The 24,554-nt window shown below is 42.4% G+C and overlaps 1 protein-coding gene across 1 annotated transcript; it reads left to right on the top strand.

Annotated features, from left to right (window-relative positions):
• The first annotated feature begins 975 nt into the window (after positions 1 to 975).
• LOC122925820 (hyaluronidase-5-like) lies at positions 976 to 20,829 on the top strand. The gene is made up of 6 exons (XM_044277175.1): positions 976 to 1,108; positions 1,238 to 2,106; positions 3,228 to 3,317; positions 12,487 to 12,807; positions 18,316 to 18,438; positions 20,545 to 20,829. Exons 1-6 carry the CDS (start codon positions 976 to 978, stop codon positions 20,827 to 20,829), a joined length of 1,821 nt encoding a protein of 606 aa, XP_044133110.1.
• The last annotated feature ends 3,725 nt before the right edge of the window (positions 20,830 to 24,554 follow it).

Below are 24,554 nucleotides of genomic sequence, written 5' to 3'. Positions count from 1 at the left end.
AGGATATTGAACCCCCCCCCAATCTGATATTGATGACCTATCTTGAGGATAGGTTATCAATATTAAAATCCCAGAAAAACTCCTTTAATGCTACTTTAAGTCTACATACACAGGTTTTTTTTTTTTTTTTTTTACATCTTTGTAGCTTTTTTGGAATCATTTTATTTTCATCAGAATGCAGCATCCCCTTAGTATGGCTTTTTGTTCTGATGTTTTTTTTTTTACAGACTTCACCATAGGACTTCCAAAACTGAAAATAATGCATGCACAAGATAAGAAACATCATAAAAATGCATGTCAAAAGTGTAGCAATTGCTGCTCCTCTTATATGAAAGGTCATAAGTGCTGTCTAATTTGAGGGCTGATCCACCATATACTTTTTTGGCTATTGCAAGTAAGGCTACTTTCACACCAGCGTTTTTGCTGGATCCGTCATGATAATACAACCGCCTACATCCGTTATGAACGGATCCAGGTATATTATCTCTAAAATAGCCTTGACGGATCTGTCATGAACAACATTGAAAGTCAATGGGGGACTGATCTGTTTTCTATTGTGTCCAAGAAAACGGTTCTGTCCCCATTGACTTAGATTGTGTGTCATGATGGATCTATCTTGCTCCGCACCACATCGTGGACAGAAAAATGCGGCTTGCAGCGTTATTCTGTCTGCTATGGGGACGCAACCAAACGGAACGGAATGCATTTTGGTGGATTCTGTTTTGTTCAGTTCAGTTTTGTCCACATTGACAATGAATGGGGAGAAAACGGAAGCGTTTTCCCCCCACTGTTGAGATCCTATGACGGATCTCAATACCGGAAAGGGAAAGCGCAAGTGTGAAAGTAGTCTGATGCTCCTAATTTGAAAATAAAAATATGAATATCTGTCTCTCCTAAAGTAAAATGTGCCACAATACTGTCATATGAAAGCATGACTTTTGCTATCATTTATGAGAAACTCATACAGACAAAAGGATGGAATGGCAACATTACATTATAAAATATTTCCTTTTTTGGACCACACATAAGTGGCGACACCGTATTATATTGCACTTAAGATATAGCTGTTATTTACTTTGTATGTATTGTTCCTTCTGTGTTCTCCACAGATCCTTACTTTCCAAGAAAAGAATCTCTATCTAGAAAGCTTTCCTTGAGTTCACAATGGAAGTCATACTAAGTCTCCAGACATCTGTATTACTAAAAACACTGTTTTTGCTAATGCTCCCAACTTCTCCTTGCCAAGCGGCTAAACCCAGAGCACCAACTGGAATGCACTCGCCCTTTGTGGCTATATGGAATGCACCGACTGAGTTGTGCATGAGGAAATACGGAATCCCTATAGACATCAGTTTATTTGAGATTGTGGGAAGCACGCTCTCAACTGCCACAGGCCAGAACATTACTATATTCTACACCGATAGACTAGGCTACTATCCCTACATAGATCCTGCATCTGGTATTAGTTATAATGGTGGTATTCCTCAAATGAGCAATATGGAGAAACACTTAAAAAAAGCCAGGGAGGATATTCTCCATTATATATCATCAGCAACACAAAAAGGACTTGCCATTATTGACTGGGAAGACTGGAGGCCAACATGGATAAGAAACTGGGCTTCTAAGAAAATATACAGGGAATACTCCATTGAGTTTGCTCAGCAGAAAGACCTGACGCTTGACCAGCGTAGCACAGAACCTATAGCCAGGACACAGTTTGAGTCAGCAGCAAAACGCTTCATGATCAACACCCTCAGACTTGGGAAACAACTGAGACCAAACTATCTCTGGGGCTTCTATCTGTTTCCTAACTGTCAAAATTACGACTATAATCAGAATCCTCATAACTACACTGGACGCTGCCCAGATATTGAAATGTTAAGGAATGATAAATTGAGGTGGCTATGGAAAGAAAGTACAGCCCTGTTTCCAAACATGTACCTGGAAACTGCACTAAAGTCTTCCCAACGCGCCGCTCTCTATACGCGCCACCGCATGCAGGAAGCGAAACGACTGTCAACACTCTCAAAGACTCTTCACTCCCTTCCAATATACATGTACAGCCGGCCCGTATTTACCGACCATCCGGAGAAATATTTAACACTGGTAAGAAAAGCATATTATTTCATGAAAATAACATTTTACTCTGTCTATTTATCATCCAAAGTTTCAACATACATTTATGAACTTATTAAGACCGGTTCAAGAGTTTCATAAAATCAAGATTCTCAATACTGAGTTTGTGCTGTACATTTTAAAATTCAAATTCATGTGTTTACAGTTATCAGGCGGCAGGCCCTATTCACACGTTAGTCAATGGGGTCCAATGGGGTTTCTGATGAGCTCTCTGAAGCTGCAGTCTGTGCTGCCCATGACAACATCATAACTGAGCCGCGCCGGCATAAGCCACTCTGAAGGCCCCATATAAGACTACAATATTTACTGACAATATAATGTACGTTCAGAATTATTTCAAGATCCAGTAGTAAGCCTATAGGTTTATTAGCGCTTTTTACAGAAGCCTGTATTCTGTGAATGGACCATTCATGTAGGCTTTCATGAAGCTCATCAGTAAAGATAAGCAGATTTCTTGAAATTTGTTCAGGGTTTGATGCTAACGAATTCTAAGGGGGGCCGCTATATGTGTATTGTGGCAGATGGTCTGGTAACAGCACATCAAATATCTAGACAGTTATTAAATCATCATTGGATTAATATGCCTAATCTGTGTGTTCTGCATTGATTATTTTCCTGCAGCCCGGCGCACCGATCCTAATAGGGCTGATGATGGAAGATCATGTGACCAGTCCCATAACATCAGTGTTAGGCCAGTTTCCCATTTGTGGCTGCAGTTCCAGCAGGCTGTCTGGTATTGACTATAATAGGGTCCGGCGGGCATTCTGGTACCATCTGGCAATGCCGCATCCTGAGAGCTCCTGCCACAAATGTGAAAGTAGCCTTATTCAATGGAGGTTAATAATTGGGGCTGCTGATAGAACTGGTGACATGACCATACATCAGCAGATACATTATCAATACAGTAAACTGGTGGTGATGGTTTATTAACAGTCCATCACTTGCTGCTCAATGTGCTGTTCCCCAGGGCATTTGCAGCAAGACACATTTAGTGGCCAACCCCTTTAATGTGACATGATTTCAAGATGCAGTGTCATTTATTATGTAATTCTATTCTAGACTTACTTTAGGATTACTTTTCTGTTTTCCAGCCTGACCTTGTGAACACAATTGGTGAAAGTGCTGCCTTGGGAGCCCATGGATTTATACTATGGGGCAATCTGAACCTGACACAGAGTACGGTATGTAGCTGGTATTCTTCACAACATACGTAGTTTAGCTGAAGAACTCGTTTTATTATGGCCCAGGAAATAAAGGATGCTACTAAACTAAACCGAACCAGATATGTGCTTCAAAATAGGACCCCAATTTATAGTATTCTTCACACATTTGTCTTTATTGTTATCCCTTGTCTCCACAACATGTTTGTAAAAATATTGCAGGAAATAATTACATTTGGTGGGCTTTAATTAAATAATTAAAAATCTCAGCAGCAGCAGTGATGTCCCTGGATCTGGTACCTAGCCGCTGCATGCACTGATGTGTACAATGAGGTGCCTGGATCCAGTGCATGACCACTGCAGCCACTGATGTGTACAGTGATATGCCTGGATCCAGTACAGACCACTGCAGCCACTGATGTGTACAGTGATGTGCCTTGATCCAGTACACGACCACTGCAGCCACTGATGTGTACAGTGATATGCCTGGATCCAGTACACGACCACTGCAGCCACTGATGTGTACAGTAATGTGCCTGGATCCAGTACATGGCCACTGATGTGTACAGTGATGTGCCTGGATCCAGTACACGACCACTGCAGCCACTGATGTGTACAGTAATGTGCCTGGATCCAGTACATGACCACTGCATCCACTGATGTGTACAGTGATATGCCTGGATCTGGTACGTAACCATTGCATGCACGGATCTGTACAGCGATGTGGCTAGTTCCAATACATGACCACTGCATCCAATGATTTGTACAGTGATGTGCCTGGATCTGGTACATGACCACTGCTGACACTGATCTGTATAGTTATATGCCTGGATCCAGTACATGACCACTGCAGCCACTGACATGTACAGTCAGGGGCTTACATAGAAATCATTGGGCCCCATGGCAAGAATCTGAATTCGGCCCCCTAACCCCACCCACTAGCCTGGCCCATCCCACCTCCTGCCCTGGTTCCTCCCCTGCCACCCCCCCATTTGCCAATAAAGAAATGTATACATGACCTACCAAAAACGTTAGGGACCCTGGCATAATTAGAAATGACTGGGCCCCATAGGAAATTTTTGAACGGGCCCCACAGAACATTTTTTAATGGCCCCCCCAGTTGTCCGGCACCTCTGACCGGCAGAGACACTGGAGTTCTTCCCTAATACAGTCCAATTATTGTCCTATAGACAAGTCATGGAAGTATATGTATACTGTAGTATGATATTTGGACACTATGACGTCTATTGGACGATAATTGGACTGCATTAAGGAAGGTTCAAGGGTCTCAAGGGTCTCTGCCAGTCAGAGGTGTCGGACAACTGGGAGGGCCCATTCAAAAATTTGCTGTGGGCCCCATTCAAACATTTTCTGTGGGGCCCAGTCATTTCTAATTATGCCAGTGCCAGTAAGAGACACCGTTATTAGTACAGAAATGTTTTTCTTTAATGATCCGGGTTGGGGTTGGAAAGATAGTGACTGGGGGCTGGGGCAGTCTTACTGTGTGGGCAGGCTGGTAGTGGCACAAGTCCGGACTGGCTGACGGTTTGGCTGGCGACACTGGCGAGGCGGGCGGGCAGCACAAGTCACTCTCAACTTCTTCCACGCTGGGTGCGCCTGCTGCCTGCCAGCTATACACTGGGCCAATCAGCAGCAGGATCTTTGCACACTCCTAATGCTGATTGGCCCAATGTGTGGTGCTGTGTGGTGCTGTGGCGGCGCACGAGGCAAGGGAGCGCACAGCCAGGCTGGGTCCTAGGGAGTGCGCAGAGTCAGTGAGCGTTGGGGGGGGGGGGGTTACTTCAAGCTGAGCCTGCAGTGAGCGCAGTTGCAGTGGGCGGGGCCTTCCATGCGCTCCGGGCCCCCCTGTGCAGCAGGCCCCATAGCAGTGGCGTACCCTGCCAATAATGGCGGTACGCCACTGTGTACAGTGATTTGCCTAGCTCCAGTGCCTAACCGCTGCATCCACTGATGTGTGCAGTGATGTGCCTGAATCCGGTACCAAACAGATTTGCCCTGGATTTTACCCTATGCATTGCAAAGGGTGAAATGTGGAATTAAAATCCGCTGAAAGAATTGACATGTTGTGGATTTCCCAATCTGCCCCGCAGAGCAACTGATGCACAGACAATGTCTGCAACGTGTACATGTGATTTTTAGAATTTTGTCTACTTAGCTGAAACTGTTTTATGTTGTGGATTTGCAGCATACAAATTTGCACACCAAATCCGTGTATAATACAGAACTTGGGCGTCAGGCCAAAAACAGTACCTAATATTTTTTTAAAGTGTCCCCTAAAACATATAAATCACACCTACCTGGATTTATGTGTGATTTAACCCCTTGGTGACCACCAATATGCCATTTTTTGGGGGGCTAAGTCGCCTCCTTTTTATGGAGGACCACTCAATGGGTCTCCCCTGTAGCAGAGAATAGGGGCTTGGCTCTCTCATGAGAGCCACATTTCTGTTCTAACAGCCCGGACCGGCAGAAGTGCCAATCTAAGCCATTTAACCCACCTGCACCCACGGCATGTAAGCGGTTATGGAGGGTGTGGACTCCTTCTGTCTCCCATCGGCGCCACATGACTGCGATCGCAGGGATGCTGATGTGTGTGCATGCTGGCTGGGGCCTAGTGAAGGCCCAGGCCTATCTCCAGAGTTTTCCAAAAGGTGTGACTTTCTAGCACAGCCTGCTGGTGAATGTCGGTATATCACTGACAGTAAAATACATTGCACTAAATGAATAGTTTAGAAGCAATCAAAAGATCACCAATGGTCAAAAGTAAATTGAAAAACCTCAAAAATAAAATACCCTCTACATGTTTGGTATCGCTGCGTCCATAACAACCTGCACTATGAAAATATTATGTAATTTATCCTGTACAGTAAATGCCGTAAAAAAACAAACAAATCCATAATTGCTTCTTTTTGTTTATTCACCACCAATAAAAGGGAACAAAAATCAATCAAAAACTGTTATGTGCCCCAAATTAATACCAATAAAAACTACAAGTCGTCCCTCAAACATCAAGCCCTCACACAGCTTTATAAAATAAAAAAAGTTATGGGTCTTGGGATGTCGTGATACAAAAGTATTTTCTTTTTTAAAAAGGGTTTCTATTGTGCAAAAGTAGTAAAACATGAAAAAAAAAATATAGGTATTTGATATCACTTTAATCGTACTGACCCAGAGAATATAGTTATAATGCTATTTTTGACGGAAAATTAACACTGCAAAATTTTAAATGTATAAACTCAGTGGCAGAATAGCTTTTTTTTCCATCCCCTCCCAAAAAGAGGTAATACAAGTTAATCAGAAAGTTATGTGTACCCTAAAATGACACCATAAAAAAAAGCAACTTGGCCTGCAAAAAATAAGCCCTCTACAGCTATATAGACGGAAAAATAACAAGTTAAAGAATTGAAAAAAAAAAGAATTGCTTGTTCACTAAGACCCAAAACAGGGTGGTCAGTAAGGGGTTAAAACATCCTGATAAGAATATGACTTAAGCCTGTATTACACTGCCCTATTTTTCGGCAGATAATGGCTAAAGAGCGTTCGCATGAATGCTCCTTAGCTATCATCTTGCAGTGTAATACTGCCGCCGATTGCCCAATGAATAACCAAACGCTCGATCATCGGGCAATCCAAATCTTTTGATATGTTAAAAAATTATTGTTTGCAGGCGGCAGATTGTGGTGTCTAATCACGATCTGCCGCCAGCAAACCACTATACAGCATGGGGGCGAGCAATGGCATAGCGATCACTCTTCCCCATGCTGCGGAGGAGATCGCTGCATGTAATAGCAGTGGTCTCCTCCGCTAGCGAGCAGGTGACTGCCAGGAGGGAACGCTTCCCTCCCGACAATCATCTGCCACATCGGACTGTGTAATACAGGCTTATCAATGGGAATACTATCATTTCGTGAAGTGGGGACGGCTGATTTGATCTCAGAATTGATTAAAGCTACTGGATCCACATAGATTTTTTTTACTTGATTGTTATCAGTGCTGATTCACTTAGTCTGAAGTTATTTAAACTTCCTCTTAGGCGATGCTTACTTGATGGGGTATTCCATTCTCAACGTATATGGCATGTCCACAGGGTATGCCATTAATGTCCAATAGGGGCAGGTCCTGTCAATAGTGATGGACGAACATCGGCCGGGACGATTCGCGAACGCGTGTTAGCGATCAAATGTTAGCGAACCATGCGTTCGCGGCAGGCCCCATTCACTATAATGGCAGGCGAACCTGAAAAACCTTCAGGTCATATTTGCAGCCAGCAAACACTTACTAGAAGTACACAAATAGTCCCCAAACATGGACAGTGATATACCAGAGGGGGATCAATGGCAAAAAAGTCCCACAAAAAATATGTATTTTAATCAAGGGCCATTTTTATGCGTCTTAAAGGGAAACTCTCAAAAATGTGCCCTGCTGGAGCCTAGAAAAATAGTATTTCCTATCGGTTTGATGTATACAAATGTGCAGCACTCAACGTTTTTGTATCCTGCAGAGTCCATTAAAAAAATGCATACGTTAACGTACATTTTTTTTCTACCATGGAACTGTATGGTGAAGGGACGCCACTGTACGGCATCAGTCTGAGGCATCTGGTAACGCATACATTTTTTGTATGCATTAAATGGATGGCAAAAATAGGATGTGAACCCAGCCCTAGTGTCGAGGGGCAGTCCAGGAGATCCGAGGCAAATTGTGCCAGCTCTGGACACAGGTCAAGCTTGCACACCCAGTAGTCAAGGGGTTCCTTGCTTCTCAGAGCGTCCACATCGGCTGTTAACCCGATGTAGTCGGACACATATTGGTCTAGGCGTTCCGTGAGGCTGGACCCGGAGGGCGGCTGTCGATGGGTTGGCTGCAAGAATGATCTCATGTCTAAAGTGACCAACACATCTTCAAACCGCCCTCTTTTTGCAGGCACAGTAGGATTGGTACCCGCATCTGTTTCGCTGTGGGTGGAAATTCCTCTGCTAGTGCCCGCAACAGCAGAATGCGGCATCTCCCGCAGCAAGGCCTAGAAATGCTGCATTCTGACAGCCCTCTGTGATGCTGGTAACAAGTCTGCCATTTTGTGTTTGTACCGGGGGTCTAAGTACGTTGCCACCCAGTACAGGTCCTTGACCTTTATGCTTTTTATACGGGGGTCCCTCTTCAAACACTGAAGCATGAAGGCCCCCATTTGCACTAAATTGGAAGCGGTGGAGCGCCCTGGCTCCTGCTCCTCGCCCAGGAGAATGTCATCCTTGGTCAACACCAGGGATCCCAAAAAAGTTTAAAGGCTGCTCTTCTTGCTCCTCTTCCTCCTCTTCCTCCCCCCAGCCACCATCATCCTCTGACTCCTCTTCAGACTCCTGCTGACTTGTCTCAGATGGAGTAGCCTCCCTGGGAATTCATTCAGCATTGCAACTTCCTCATATTCCAGCTCCTGCTCCTCGACGGCTTGATCAATGACACGACGCAATGCACGCTCTAGAAAGAAGGCGTAAGGTATGCTGTCACTGATGGTGCCCTAGCTGCGACTGACCTGTTTGGTGATGTCATCAAATGGCCGCAGAGGTCTGCATGCATCGTGCATGAGCAGCCATTGGCGCGGTGAGAAAAAAAAAAACTCCCCAGAACCTGTCCTGCCGCAGAGTTCATACAGGTAGTCGTTAACGGCACGTTTCTGCTGGAGCAGCCTATCAAGCATATACAAGATGGAGTTCCAGCGTGTCGGGCAGTCACTATTCAGATGTCTGACGGGCAAGTGGTGCCGCTGCTAAACGTTAGCAAGGCCGTGTAAGATCTTCTAAAATGGCCAGAGATTTTCCTGGCACGCTGCAAGATGTCCTGGACCCCGGGATATTTGGCAGCGAATCGCTGCACGACTAAGTTCAGGACGTTTGCCATGCTCAGCACATGTGTCATTTTGCCCTGTTTCAGCTAGCTCAGCAGGTTGGCACTGTTGTCACACACCACTTTACCAACTGTCAAATTGAGCGGGGTTAGCCACTGATCGGCCTGTGACTGCAGAGCTGAAAGCAGTGCAGGACCGGTGTGGCTCTTGGCTTCCAGGCACAACAGCCGCAGCACAGCATGGCAACGTCTTGCCTGGCACGTTAAATAGGTTCTGGGGGGCTTGAGGGGTGCAGCGGAAGAGTCGGTAGCAGTGGAAAAGGAGGAGTCAGCCAAGGAGGAGACAGAGGATGGAGTAGGAGGAGGAGAAGAAGAGGCAGGCCTGCATGCAATCCGTGGTGGTAACACCAAATCCACATGGGTGCCACGGGTTGCATGCTTGACAGCCATCAGAAGGTTCACCCAGTGGGCAGTAAAAGTTATGTACCTTCCCTGCCCGTGTTTGCTAGACCACGTGCTGTGGTCAGATGTATCTTTGCACCGACACTGTGTGCCAGAGATATATTAACTTGCTGCTGAACGTGGCCATGTAGTTCAGGGATGTCCTTCTGGGAGAAATATTTCCTTCCGGGGACCTTCCATTGTGGTGTGCCAATGGCCACAAATTTTCCAAAAGCCTCCGAGTCTACCAATTTATATGGCAGTAGTTGGCGGGCTAGCAGTTCCAACAAGCCAGTGGTCAGCCGTTGGGCGATTATCCAGCATCATCATTTTTTTATGCTCGAACATTTGGCCCATGGAAGCCTGCCTTGTGCCAGATGAACACAACAATGGCACAGTGGAGGGTGGAGTGGAGGACAAATGGAAGGAGAGAGAAGAAGGAGAAGGAGAAGGGGCAGGATGTGGAGTGCCGGGCGAGTGTTGGGCTTACCGCGACTGATGAGTTGACAGCACAGGCTGCAGAGGGCAACACTATTATCAGCAGCTGACACGTTAAAAAAAGCCCACACTGCGGCACCATGTGCTGGCATCCTGGGAGCGCAAGATGTGACCGTGCATGGTGGATAGCTCACTCCAGATACATTTGCAGTCTGCTTTTTGCCTCCTGTGCACTGCGAGTTCTGTCTGCTTCTCCTCCCTATCTGCTGCTCCGTCTCTCCCTCTGAACTCCCCTCCTCTTCCTCTCTTGTCGGCACCCACATAACATCCATCAACACGTCATCATCGTCACCTTCACCACCACTGACATTAGAGATCTCGGAGTAGGCAGCAACAGTGGGGATCACCTTCCTTGGGCTGATCTGGGTACTGTCGTCAGACCGCTGGATGGCGGCTGTTGCTACCTCCTCTTCCTCATCTGATGCCAAGAATGGCTGCGCATCGGTAAGGTCTGGGAATGGATGGAGAAAAAATAATGCTGTTATTTTCGAAATTACCCTCTGCCTTAGTCCATAGAGAAGAGCAGTATTTGTGGAAGAAGGTATATCACAGCCCTCAATCAGTATTTGGAGGCAAAAGGTATATAGCAATAGCACCCCTCAATTAGTATTTAGTGGAAGAAGGTATATGGCACCCCTCAATCAGTATTTGGCGGAAACAGGTATATGGCACCCCTCAACCAGTATTTTGTGGAAGCAGGTGTATCACAGCCCTCAATCAGTATTTGGTAGAAGAAGGTATATAGCAATAGTACCCCTCAATCACTATTTTGTGGAAGAAGGTATATGGCACCCCTCAATCAGTATTTGGTGGAAACATGTATATAAGTCCCCTCAATCAGCATTTGGTGGATACGGGTATATAGCACCCCTCAGTAAGTATTTGTCGGAAATAGGTATATGGCAACCCTCAATCAGTATTTTGTGGAATTAGGTGTATCGTAGTCCTCAATAAGTATTTGGTGGAAGAAGGTATATAGCAATAGCACCCCTCAATCAGTATTTTGTGGAAAACGGCATATGGCACCCCTCAATCAGTATTTGGCAGAAACAGGTATATAGAACCCCTCAATCAGTTTTTGGCGGAAACAGGTATATGGCACCCCTCAATCAGTATTTTGTGGAAGCAGGTGTATCGCAGCTCTCAATCAGTATTTAGTGGAAGAAGGTATATAGCAATAGCTACCCTCAATCAGTATTTTGTGGAAGAAGGTATATGGCACCCCTCAATCAGTATTTGGTGGAAACAGGTATATAGCACCCCTCAATCAGTATTTGGCGGAAACAGGTATATAGCACCCCTCAATCAGTATTTGGTGGAAACAGGTATATAGCACTCCTCAATCAGTATTTGGCGGAAATAGGTATATGACAGCCCTCAATCAGTATTTTGTGGAAGCAGGTGTATTGCAGAACTCAATCAGTATTTGGTGGAAGAATGTATATAGCAATACCACCCCTCAATCAGTATTTTGTGAAAGAAGGTATATGGCACCCCTAAATCAGTATTTGGCAGAAACAGGTATATAGCACCCCTCAATCAGTATTTGGCAGAAACTGGCATATCGCACCCCTCAATCAGGATTTTTTGGAAGAAGGTATATCGCAGCCCTCAAGCTGTTTTTTTATGGGGCAACAGGTATATCACACCCATTGCAATTAGTTACTCCAATAGCGTTTGTCCCTCTATCTAGCTGCGGCATCGCAGCAGAACTGGACACAACTGCTGCACAATACAAATGCACTATAATATACTTTATATGTTAGAAAGTATTTTATAAGTATATCACACCCCTCTATATGACACCTATCTATGGAACACCTATACCAGTCCTTAAAGGACTTTTGTGGCCCTATTAGCTAGCGTTTGGTGTCCCTAACTGTCCCTACTCCAAAATGCAACCTCTCCCTACACTGGCAAAACACATCATGTAAAATGGCTGCCAGATCGGGTTCTGTTATAGGGTTGGGGGTGTGTCCATGTGCTGATATGTCTCAATTGGCTGTCCTGTCCCACCTGATGGATGTGTCATGGGTCAAAGTTCGGCGCTACGCAAAAAAATATGGTGCATGTGAATATCGCCATATGTTCACATGTTCGGCAAAGTTTGCCGCAAAACTACCGCCGGGCAAACCACAAGGCCATCTCTACCTGTCAAGATGGGAATCCACCATTAATAAAGAACGCTCTGTTTGGGTCACTTGTTTAACTGATTTAACAATTTTGCTTTATTAAGCTGAAATTGGGTTTTATTCATTTGGAAGAATCTTTACAGATTAATGAACAGTAGGTAGGACAACATAGGAGTCACTTACAGCATATGTATTATATATTTGTGATAAACATAAATGTTTTTTTTTTTTCTTATTTTGTGCTTTTTGTTTTTTAGAACATGTGCCTGGGATTAAATGCTTTCATCATGAACACTCTGAATCCATACATTATTAATGTCTCATTATCAGCTAAACTGTGTAGTGCCATACTTTGCCAAAATAATGGAGTGTGCACCCGCAAGGAATGGAACAAAAACACCTACCTTCACTTGAATGGAACAAACATTGCAATAGAACGATATAAAAGCACTTATAAGTTGATTGGAGGTCCAAGTTTAGAAGACCTAAAATATTACTCAGAAAACTTTACATGCCATTGTTATGTTGGACACAAGTGCAGAGAAGCTCCAGATCCACTTAAACTTAAACCTATGAATGTTTGTATAGCGCAAAATATTTGTATGAAGCTTAACCATGGATCATTGTAAGCTTTTGTATTTAAGAGCAGCTGGCACCAGGATCAACCCTATTAAACCAGACATACTGCTGCTTGGTATGGTTGATTCTGCTGAGTGAAACCTCCCCACAGCACACATGCTGGATGCCTAGCCCTGAGACACAATGGAAGTAGGGAGGGCCAAGAAGAGAAGCCGGAGGTGAAACTGTGGTCCATGAGGCTAGGCTCACCCTCCTGTGCTCTGAAGACTTCATTAGGATTTGCAATCAAACAAATTTCTCAAAAACAGGGCCATGCATTTAAACAAGAAAGAGGTACTTTCACTCAGCAGGATCAATTTTACCAGGCAATATGCTTGGTTTAAAAGGGTGATCCTGCTGACTTAGATGTTCTTAAGTACAAAAAGCACAGCAATAAAATATAACATTTTAAATAAAGTACAATTTGCACTTACCTGTACTTTTGTGATGTACAGATGCAGAAATTGATATTTGCACAAACCACTGAAAGTGCCTATTTCTTGTGATAAAAAATGTATATTTGTTTATTAGTAATGGTATTTTTTCCTAATCTTCTGGTTATTGGGACTGATATTTTTCACCATTTTATATGTACAGGGTATATACAGTAATTCGTAGTATATTGCAATGTCGTTACATATATTATAGTTCAATGTATAATTTAATAAAATATTGTGTCATGAAAAAAAAAATCTAAATGAAGTCAGTTTTTTCTTCATCCATTCTTTTGCTGGGCACAGGTATATTTTCATTGTTACCTATTTCATATTCAAATCACTGAATTATAACAGTTTTTTGTTATTTAGCAGATTGTGCTTTGATATTTATCCAAAGTCTAAGGGTGTAAAATTGAATTGGGCCCCATAGCAAAATCATACATGAACCCCAACCCTGTTGACAGTACATATGTTAGCTGACATTTCATGTGAAGCCTTATCTCTGATCTCCTGACCTGATAAACACTCATTTTAAGGCTGTACTACACAGCCCGATGTGGCAGACGATTGTCTGGAGGGAAGTATTCCTGGCAATCGCCTGCCCGCTAGCAGAGGAGACCACTGCTATTACATGCAGCGATCTCCTCCGCAGCATGGGGAGGAGCGAGCGATCGCTATGCCATCATTCGTCCCCATGCTATATAGTGGTTTTCCAGAGGTAGATTGTTTTTAGACAACACAATCTGCCGCCTGCAAACAATAATTTTTTTAACATGTCAAAAGCTTTGCCCGTTTGCGCATTCATCGGGCAATCGGTGGCAGTATTACACTGCAAGATGATCGCTAACGAGCATTCATTAAAACACTTGTTAGCAATTATCTGCCCAAAAATGGGGCAGTGTAATACAGACTTAGGGTCCATTCACACGTCCGTTGTTTCTTTCCTGATCTGTTCCATTTTTTGCGGAACAGATCTGGACCAGTTCTGGACCCATTCATTTTCAATGGGTCCTGAAAAAAATCGGACAGCACAATGTCAGATTTTTTTTCAGGACCCATTGAAAATGAATGGGTACAGATCTGGTCCAGATCTGTTCCGCAAAAAACGGAACAGATCAGGAAAGAAACAACGGACGTGCGAATGGACCCTTACTGTAAGTCATATTCTTATCAGTTTGATAAGAGTTTAGCTATAATCTCTACATGATAAATGCTATTTTCTGAAGTAAGACAACCCCTTTAAAGGGATCCTGTCCCCTCTACTATGCTGGTCTTGCTGAGTACTTTTATTGTATTGACAGGGTGAACCTCACAGTACAAGCCTCCGCTGCAAGTAAGATGAGTCCGATGAGACTTATGGCCCTGATCTCCACCTCTTCCTACCATAGGTAGGTTTTGATCATGTTACGCATTGGAAAGAAACCTTCACAGGCAGGAGGCGGGGGAGGATAGGGCTACAAATCTCATGGGGGCTCCTTTCCCTTGCAGCACTGGTTCTTGCTGTGAGGTTCACCCTGTCAGTACTGTAAAAGTACTGAATGCTAGGCGACAAGTGACAGTCCGCTGAAATCAGTGGGTCTGTCACTATACCATGCTGCCCTCAGCAAGGACTGCATAGTTGAAGTGACAGGTTCCCTTTAAATAAAGGTCAAATTTTAGTTTGATATTGCATATAATCCCTACTTCTTTTCAGTGAAAGAAGGTGATTATGAAACAAGGGATCCATTAATTTATCAATGTATTTTTCATCAGTGGATGAAGACTCTTTAGCATAATTTTTTTATTCAGGAATTTCAAAAATATACCCAGTGTCTACAGGCCTTTTTCTTTTTGCCCTGTAACCGGCAATTTTGGTCAGTGTCTTCTTTCTTATATATCATGCTTTCATTTAATATGTGATAAATTCAGCCAAGACAGAAACGTGAACAATTTCTTTACGAGTAGTTCCTGGTCTGCTGAGAAAAAGGCTCCTTCATGTTTTGTAGATTTCCAGTATGTAGATGTGTCCTGTTAACGTGGAAGCAGGGATTCAACCTTGTCTCTTGTACTCCCCTAGAAAAAAAAGGAACAATAGGAAAAAAAAAAAATGAAAATCTACAATCAGTAACGCTCCTATACCATCAACTTTCCTGCCTCCTGTTCTGTCCCACCTGATGGAGCGGCAAATGTATCAAAAAGCCTAGAGGGTTATGTTTCTTTTACAACAAAGAAGAAACCATTTGCCTAAAGTCATATTGTCCATTTACATTCCAATGTGCACTATAAATAATATTGCTTACCATGGTAAAGTACATTACCAAAGACTTCTGGAATATAGAAATGAGATATATTATTAACCAGCATCTGTAGAATACACTGAACATCAGAAACCTGGCTAAATAATGTACACTGACATCCAGGCTTGGACTGAACAGGTGACTCCTCCAGTGGGCCTCTAAACCAGGGTTGGTCTCTAGTCCCCCACCCCCTGCACAAGTGGCACATGGCACAGTAGACTCACTGCACTATATACTGTGGTAAGGTGAACAGAAAAGTGTATGGTAAAGTCATGAAAGGGGTGTATATCCCACCCAGCTTCCTCAACTGGGTCAGGTACGGTAAATAAAATCCAGAAGGTTAAAATAATCTCAGCAATGTGTAGGTTGCTGAGACAGTTTTGTTAAGTTTATGGGCTGGATTTTATTGGACTGGGAGAAGATAGGATTGGAAGAGGGACCTCCCCAGTCCACCCCATTCCGGGACATGTTTTCCCCTAGCCTGAGGGATCCCCAGCTAAAGCCAGCTGGGATCGTCAAGGGGAAATAAAGCACAGTCCAGGCATTCAGGCTGGGTAGAGTAATGCCTGGAGAAAGTCTGAAAAGCTGGCTGCCCTGCTGGCTAGAGAAGCCAAATTCGCTGTGTGAACTGTGTTCAATAGGTGAGTTAGAAACTTCACTGTATTAGCCAGAGCCCAGACGGGCAGGTGTTTATTTTGGTTTGGTATATGTTTTGTGGTGCTGGACCTTCACCTTACCCAGTGCATTATAACTGGGGTTGCCTGTATTGCCAGAGTGTGATAAATAAAGCAACATTTGGACTTTAACCCTGTGGTCTGCAAGAGAATCTGTCATCGCCTCCCTACCTGAGAGTGTAACCCCTTACAATACATATAGGCAGCTACAACATCTCAACAAGTCTATGCTCATATAAAAAAAAGTGGGTAGATTATTTAAGAGACTCTCCAGTTTATTATTATAGACACATCAGGTCTTGAGAAGACTTATAGGCACAGAGGCAGGCCAGTCAGAGAACTGTCTTCTCAATGTTGCTGCAGGGGCTACCTTCATCAATCATCTTGCTGTGTCTTGCTGCTGCCTGCCATTATGTCAGCCTGTATTCCTGGCTCACATACCTAAGAGTGCCCTAGTCCAAGGGATGAGACATTCAGGAGGTTCAGTTCCTCCAGAACAGTCTTAGGGCCCATTCATACACGACCGTATATTTCTGTCCACATCCATTCAGCAAAATTGAGGATCGGATGCAGACACATTCATTTCAAAGGGGCTGCAAAAGATGCGGACAGCACACCGTGCACACACTTGAATTCCGTGGCTCCACAAAAAAAAGATAGAACATGTCCTATTCTTGACCAGAATTGTGGACAAGAATAGGCATTTCTACACAGGAGAAAGACAATCCAATCCGGAAAAATGTGGACCACAAAAACAGATATGGTCATGTGAATGAGCCTTAAGGCGCAGGATAGGCAGTGGGCTACTACTACTGTGTTTGGTGCCATCAGGAAAAATGTGCATATACGTAGCTGTACAACGAGCACCAAAAATAAATTTTACTGGTGGGGCCTAGGCACCCATGTCCAACACTACTGTCACCCAAGGACAGGTCACACAATTTTTATATATGGTAACATTGCTTCTCTTTGGCATAGCAACTGGCCATACAGGCTTACAATGACATCATTATTTAAATGAATACAAAGAAGAGAGAAATTATTTTAAGGATAGAAAAATACAAAATTATTGCCAAGTTTTACTCAAATTATTTTCCCCAAATTCCTTGTTTTTTTAGAATTATCTTTTCATTGTCCATATATAGTTATAAATTGCGATATTAAAGTGGCCATGTCAGAAATGCTGGCATTCAATATATTTTTTTTTTTACACAGAACATTATGCATTTACATCAGGTTTCTGGTTAAAAAGCCACAAATTTTGGCACCTGCGGGTTCTGCACAATAATATTTTTTTTTTACTTTTATTCTGTTCTCACTTCCTTTCAGAAAAAGGGTGAGTTTTAGCAGAAGTGATCTCCTGCACCCTGACAGATTTCATATAATTTATACCAGAATATGGTTTAGATTTGCATTTCTGGCTCACAATTGGCCTCCATCTCTTAAACTATTTGCCACATCTCTAATTAAGATTAGCAAGAACAAGAAAGGACCGGCGGCACTCACTGTAAGTTGTCTGCAAAAGGTTCTTGTTTATTGTCACATAATCCTGTGACGCGTTTCGACACTCGCAGGTGTCTTTATCAAACAGTGCTGTTTGATAAAGACACCTGCGAGAGTCGAAACGCGTCACAGGATTATGTGACAATAAACAAGAACCTTTTGCAGACAACTTACAGTGAGTGCCGCCGGTCCTTTCTTGTTTCGTGGGATGCCAATCCTAGGACGCGAGCACCACAAATTATCTACCTGCAGTGCCGACCTATTGGACTTACTAATTAAAATTAGCATCTGAAACACTTAATAAATACTTGCCATGTCAGAAATGTCTTACACATCCCTTAATTGTCAAATCTGTCCAATAGCATGCTTTAAATTGTTCCTATAGTTACACTTTTATTTTACAATATAAAATATGAATTTGATAATAACATTCCAGTGGTCATACACAGGAGAGTGTTACTTACCAAGGTTCGTGAGATGCAAAGATTATAAAATGTCACATTTTATTCTTATCACATCACACATGACTTAAAATCTGTAAAGGAAGATCATTTTATATATCACCTTTCCACATACAGGCTTTGCTGAGTGCCTGGGGGGAAACGTTCCTCATTCTACTGCTAGATTCTCAGCTATGCCTTTACTTGCTGCATAGACTTCACTCAGATAACTCCTCAGAAACATATTCTTCTACAATACAGGTGAGTTCATCTTTGTATTTTCCCTTTTAAATAATTTTCTTTATATTTATGATGTTGTTTCCAAAGACGTAAATCCTTAGTGTATAATTGAGCATACATTTCTAGCAATTATGTTGTGAATTTGCTTTCCTTTTACATGGGAAAAATTAAACTAAAACTGGATTATATGTTGTACTATCTATCTATCTATCTATCTATCTATCTATCTATCTATCTATCTATCTATCATCTGAATTATTCATCAATCTATGTATCATCAATCTATTTAGCTAGCTTTCTCTCCCTATATTATCCACACACATACTTTGATAGTAAGACCACCTGTAGAACTAGTAGATTGCTCAGTAGATTGATGAAGCAAATATCACTAATTGAAATACATATCTTTGGTGTTTGATTCCTATAGTTACAATGCACCATCAAGTCTGAGGGTACCATGAATGTACCATGTGCAAACCTATTCCTACAAAGTTATGGTAGCGCCACTTGTCAAGCTGTAATAACTTATATATTTTGTGGAAGCAGGCGAGCTGTTATGATACCAAAATTATTACAACTTTTTTTCATCATTTTTGTGAAATCTTATTAATTGAAATGCTGTTTCTTTTGCTTAATTGTGAACATAGTTAAATACAACTGTGAAACGATTTGATGCTTCGAAGAATATGTATAATGGCTTAAAACAAGCAACACAATTTAACACTGTAGTTTCCTTGCTTAAAAACAATTTAAAAATAGTGGTGAAAAGTATACATTCCAGCTTTCTAAGTATTCTCCTAGTGTACATACATTAGCTAATCTCAGTACTCTGCTGAATGCCATTACTGAGCTGAGAGCTCTAGGGCAGTCAACCTCTGACTCTCCAGCTAAACTACAACTCCCAGCATGCCCTATTCACTTCGATGGGAGTTCTGATAACAGTCAAGCACGTGTGCTATTGTAGTTCCACCACAGCTGGAATGCCAGAGGTTGCTGATCCCTGCTATAAGAATTCAAAATCTGCATGGCTGCTGGCAGCAGGAGCATGATAATAGGAACATACTGTATATTTCTGCCTTCCCAAAGAACTTGCTATCATGTTACTCTTCTAGACATGCATAAATGATTAAAAAGTGTGCAATTAAAATGCAGATGGTACTGCAGCTAAGCCGACACCAAGGACACCTCAATTACTACCAGGCAGGAGACCCCCAAAACAGGGTGTGCCTGAAGGAGAATTAAGGGTCAGTGCCCGGCACTGCGCAGCCCAGCAGGCATCAGAGTGAGAACAGCCACTACGACTACTACTACCATCATCTTTGCTAGGGATGAGCGAATCGACTTTGGATGAAACATCCGAAGTCGATTCGCATAAGACTTTGTTCCAATGCTGTATGGAGCAGAAGCTCCGTACAGTATTACAATGTATTGGCTCCGATGAACCAAAGTTATTGCTTTGCAAAGTCTCACGAGACTTCGGGTAATAACTTCATAAATTAATTTGTACTGTAAAAAAACATTTCCTGAACTCGTTTCGGTTCCAAGGTACTGATAAAACCAGTCTTCCAACCCTGCTAAAGTAAGTTTTTGCCTATCATTCTGCATTCAATACCCCATGATGAGAAAGTGAAAACAGTGACAAGTATTCAGACCCTTTACTCAGGACTTAGTTAAAGCACTTTTGGCAGTGATTGAAGCCTCCAGTCTTCTTAGCTATGAAAGCCACTTTTAGATCTCTCCAGAGATGTTCGATTGGGTTCAAGTCATTGCTCTGGCTGGGTCACTCAAGGACATTCACTAAGTTGTCTGTACGCTACTCCTGTGTTGTCTTGGCTGTGTACTTTGGGCCATTATCTTGTTGGAAGGTAAACCTTCGGTCCAGTCTGAGGTCTAGAGCACTCTGGATCAAATTTTCCACTAAGAATATCTTTGTATTTTGCTCCATTCACCTTGTCCTCAAATTTCACCAGTCTCCATGCCCAGACACTGAAAAAAACACACAGCATGATGCCACCACCGTGTTTCATTGTAGGGATGGTATTGAGCAGGCGATGAGCAGTGCCTGGTTTCATCAGACCAGAGAATCTTGTTTTTCACAGTCTTTTAAGTGCTTTTTGCAAACTCCAGGCAAGCTTTCATGTGTCTTTTGGTGAGGAGAGGCTTCTTCCTGGTCACTCTGTTATAAAGCCCAGCTTGGTGGAGTGTTTTAGTTATGATGACCTCTTGGAAGTTTCTCCCATTTGTGCCCAGGATTTTTGGAGCTCAGCCAGAGTGACCATTGGGTTCTTGGACACCTCTGTTACCAAGGCCCTTTTCATCCAATTAGTTAATGAGGTGGCTGGTGTGGGTGGAGTCCTGGTCATTCCAAACCTCTTCCATTTAAGAATTATGGAGGCTACTCTGCTCTTGTGAACATTCAGTGCAGCAGAAATGTCTCTGTACCCTTCTAGAGGTCTGTGCCTTCACACAATCTTGTCTCTGGGCTCTACAAGCAGTGATTTCCTCATCATGTTTTTTTGTTTTTTCTGCTCTGACAGGGCAGTATCTTTCCAAATCACATCCAATCAACTGAATTTACCACAGATGGACTCCATACAAGGTGCAGAGAAATGGGAGGCCCCCCCCCGGAGCTAAATTTAAAGTGTCATAGTAAAGGGTCTGAATACTTACTGCATTTTCCACTTTATAAGATGCATTTTTATAGTCAGAAAAAAAATCTTCCTAAAAACTGCCTGCATTTTCTAATCCACAACCATGGAGATCCAGCATGGCCAGACCCCTGGCTGCTTAATGATCCAGCAGAGCGCCCATTCAGCGCTTTACTGGATCAATGAGAGAGCTGTGCATCTGCACGCACCTCTTCCTGCCGACACCAACCTGTGGGATCAGCAGCAGGCAGGAGAGGAGGCTGAATGATCCGTTCAGCGGATGGGGAGGTACTGAAAGGAAATGAAACTCCAAGGACAGGTTAATGACATTAGATGGGAGGAGCTAGAGCAGGGAAACTATACAGCACTAGTCTAGGGAAATGTGAGCTTTTATTAAAGATAAGTGTGTGTACAATAGAACTGTATGTGTGTAGCAGAGCTGTATGTGTGTAGCACAGCTGTATGTGTGTGTAGCAGAGCTGTATGTGTGTATAGCAGAGCTGTGTTTGAGTAACAGAACTATGTGTGTATGTGTGCATGTGTGTTTGTCGCAGACAATACCTAAAAATAATCTAGCACACCAGAGCAATGACAGGAGACACATTTTTATTTGATAGGTACATATAATGAGGGGACCACATGCACCATTTCTGGTTGTTACGATGGTCAGCAGTTGACACAGTACAGGTAACAGGGGCTATTGCTCCCCCCTACACTATACCCTGAAGTTACTGACTTTGACCACTCCATTTCTGTAAAACACCAGTAGACCACATTCCTTTCAAAGGGGACCTAGAAAATATTATTTTCTAATTTTCTGTTGTCTGCGTCTTATAAAGTGAAAAAGATGATGTGTCCATGCGAAAGTTAAATTTTTCCTTTTTAACAAATTTGCTAAAAATTCTAAAATTCTATTTTAATTTGTCATTATGGGGTATTGAGTACACTTTCTTTTTTAAATTTTGCACAGGGACGTAATTTACAAAATGTAAAAAAGTGAAAGGGTCTGAAGACTTTGCGAATGCATTGTAAATATGATAAATTGGGTGCATGCCTGACCAGCCTAAGTTTCCATTATTAGGATTAGTAAATCTGCCGCATCTACACAAGGCACTTGTGAGAATTTCAGACTCATGCATGCGCTGCGATTTCTAACCAAAAGCTGGGATCATAAGCCCAATGTACCGCAGGTGATCCCGGAAGTGGCAGCCGCACGCGATCGTGGTGCATTTCAGATAACCTCTTTATTAAGCCCTGTAAACCATGTTTAGGTGTCTTTCTAATTTAGAGAGATGAAATAGAATGCAACAAGATGAATGGAAATTGTGGTTGATGGACTGCGCATGGTGGTATGAGATATATTGATGACTATGGATGAGATGTTTCATATAGCTCTTGAATCAGGCAATTTTTATACTTAATTAAAAATTACTTTATAATGTATTGTACTATGTTTTTGTAATGTCAAATAGAATACATTATCATTATATGTCTAACATTCATTTGCAAATTTTATAATATTTTTGGTACAGATAATGATTGTCCTGGAATTCATTATTTGCATAGTGGGTAAGTACTGGTTATGCTTATTTACTGCTGTACTGTTTGCTTGTTTAAAAGTCATGGAAACATTTCATTTACTTGCTATATGTTGTCTTCAGTTAAATATATTTTATTTTGTTCTTTTTTCCCCGTGTTTTTTGAGAGTGCAATATAAATGGCCTACCCTCAGGATAGGTCATCAATATCTGATCAGGATCAGTGGGGGTCCGACACCCTGCTTCTTCACCGATCAGCTCTCTGAAGAGGCCGTAGTGGTCTGTTGAGCACTGCGGCCTCTTCCTAGATCAGTGACATCACATTATTTGGTCACATGGTCTATATACAGTTTAGTACCATTGAAGTGAATAGGGCAGGGCTGCAATACCAAGCATAGCCGCTATATATTGGGCTTTGCTTGGCATGCTGTGAGGAGGCTGTGTCCTTTTCAAACAGCTGATCGGTGTATTTTACAAGGTAAACCCTAAACTTGGGTCACTAATAGCCCAAAATGAAACTGTAGATATTTTTAGCAATATATTGTATGTGCCTTCACTATGCGATAATTAGAACAAGTTCTGCCAAGCAGAGTCTAAAATGTTATGTCAAGTCTCTAGGGCTTCAATTTAGATGTTCTATTCAAGACTCGACCTGTTTTACAGACTAATCCCTGGAGGAAAGGTGACAAAAGAAGCTGAAAGTATTTGACTCCAGGTGTAAAATACTGCATTGTATCTAGTATGTCAGTTCAATAACTCTCATGTTTCACAAAGTAGAACATTAAAGGGGTTGTCTCACTTCAGCAAATAACATTTATTATGTAGAGAAAGTTAATAGAAGGCACTTACTAATATATTGAGATTATCCATATTGCTCCCTTTGCTGGCTGGATTAATTTTTCCATCACATTATTCACTGCTTGTTTCCATGGTTACGGCCACCCTGCAATCCATCAGCAATGGCCGTTTTTGCATAGTGTAGGAAAAAGCACCAGCCTATGTGAGCTTCCACAGTCCCGGCCACCAAAAAGGCCAGTACTTTTTCATGTAGTGTGCAAGCACAGCCACCGCTGATGGATTACAAGGTGGTGGTAACCATGGAAACAAGCATTTTATAATGTGATGGAAAAATGAATCCAGCCAGCAAAGGAATCAATATGGATAATCACAATACATTAGTAAGTGGCATGTATTAACTTTCTCTACATGATGATTTGCTGAAGTGAGACAACCCTTTTGATACTAACACACGCCTCTTCACATTATTGTACGTTTGTAACAATCAAGTGTTGTATGTAGAGATGTATTTCATTCATGATCTCTTTATGGAGCCCTTTAGAACTAGCAATAGTAACAAGTTCAAAATTCAGACAGTGCAGTGCCCATGAATGGGGTGGGCTGTTCAGCAATGGTAGCATACATATATGTATTAATATGGAGAGTAACAAAATCCATTGTCATTAACAATAGTATGTAGACTGTGACATTTATTGTATAACTCATATCTGTACATAATACAGCTGTAAAAGAGATAACGGTGATACATTAGCCATGGAACTCTTCCAGGCTGGATTATTTACAGAACATAATATGTCTCTATGCAGTGGTATTGAGTGCATGAAATTCTGGTGCCCAGTCATGCTTGTGTTGGATTTTTACAGCTACAAGCTCAACAAACCTGGGGAAGGATAAACAGGGGAGATATGAAATTCATCTCTTCTCTATTTGGTTATGTAGATACAGTACTGTGGAAAAGTTGCTGCACAGTAAAAAATCTAGGTACACTTGCACACAGTTTTTGAAGGTACTCAGCAGGAAAATTGTTCCAGACATCTTGGATACTGGAAAACTGTAGTGTACTGTATAAGATAAACGTAGGGCAAAAACTTGATATGAACCCAGCATAAATGACCTTGGCTGCATGTTTGCAGTTTTGTCCTGCCACAGAATA

The sequence above is a fragment of the Bufo gargarizans genome, chromosome 2, assembly GCF_014858855.1.
Source record: "Bufo gargarizans isolate SCDJY-AF-19 chromosome 2, ASM1485885v1, whole genome shotgun sequence".
NCBI classification, from domain to species: Eukaryota; Metazoa; Chordata; class Amphibia; order Anura; family Bufonidae; genus Bufo; species Bufo gargarizans.
This window is presented reverse-complemented; position numbering and strand designations above follow the sequence as displayed.

What these genes read in the sequence shown, in the direction of transcription:
- LOC122925820 (XM_044277175.1), top strand. Translation starts at nt 976, where the DNA reads ATGGAATGGCAACATTACATTATAAAATATTTCCTTTTTTGGACCACA. An exon ending in TTCCTTCTGTGTTCTCCACA is followed by an intron (nt 1,109 to 1,237) that starts GATCCTTACTTT and finishes TCCCAACTTCTC; the next exon opens with CTTGCCAAGCGGCTAAACCC. An exon ending in CGGAGAAATATTTAACACTG is followed by an intron (nt 2,107 to 3,227) that starts GTAAGAAAAGCA and finishes TCTGTTTTCCAG; the next exon opens with CCTGACCTTGTGAACACAAT.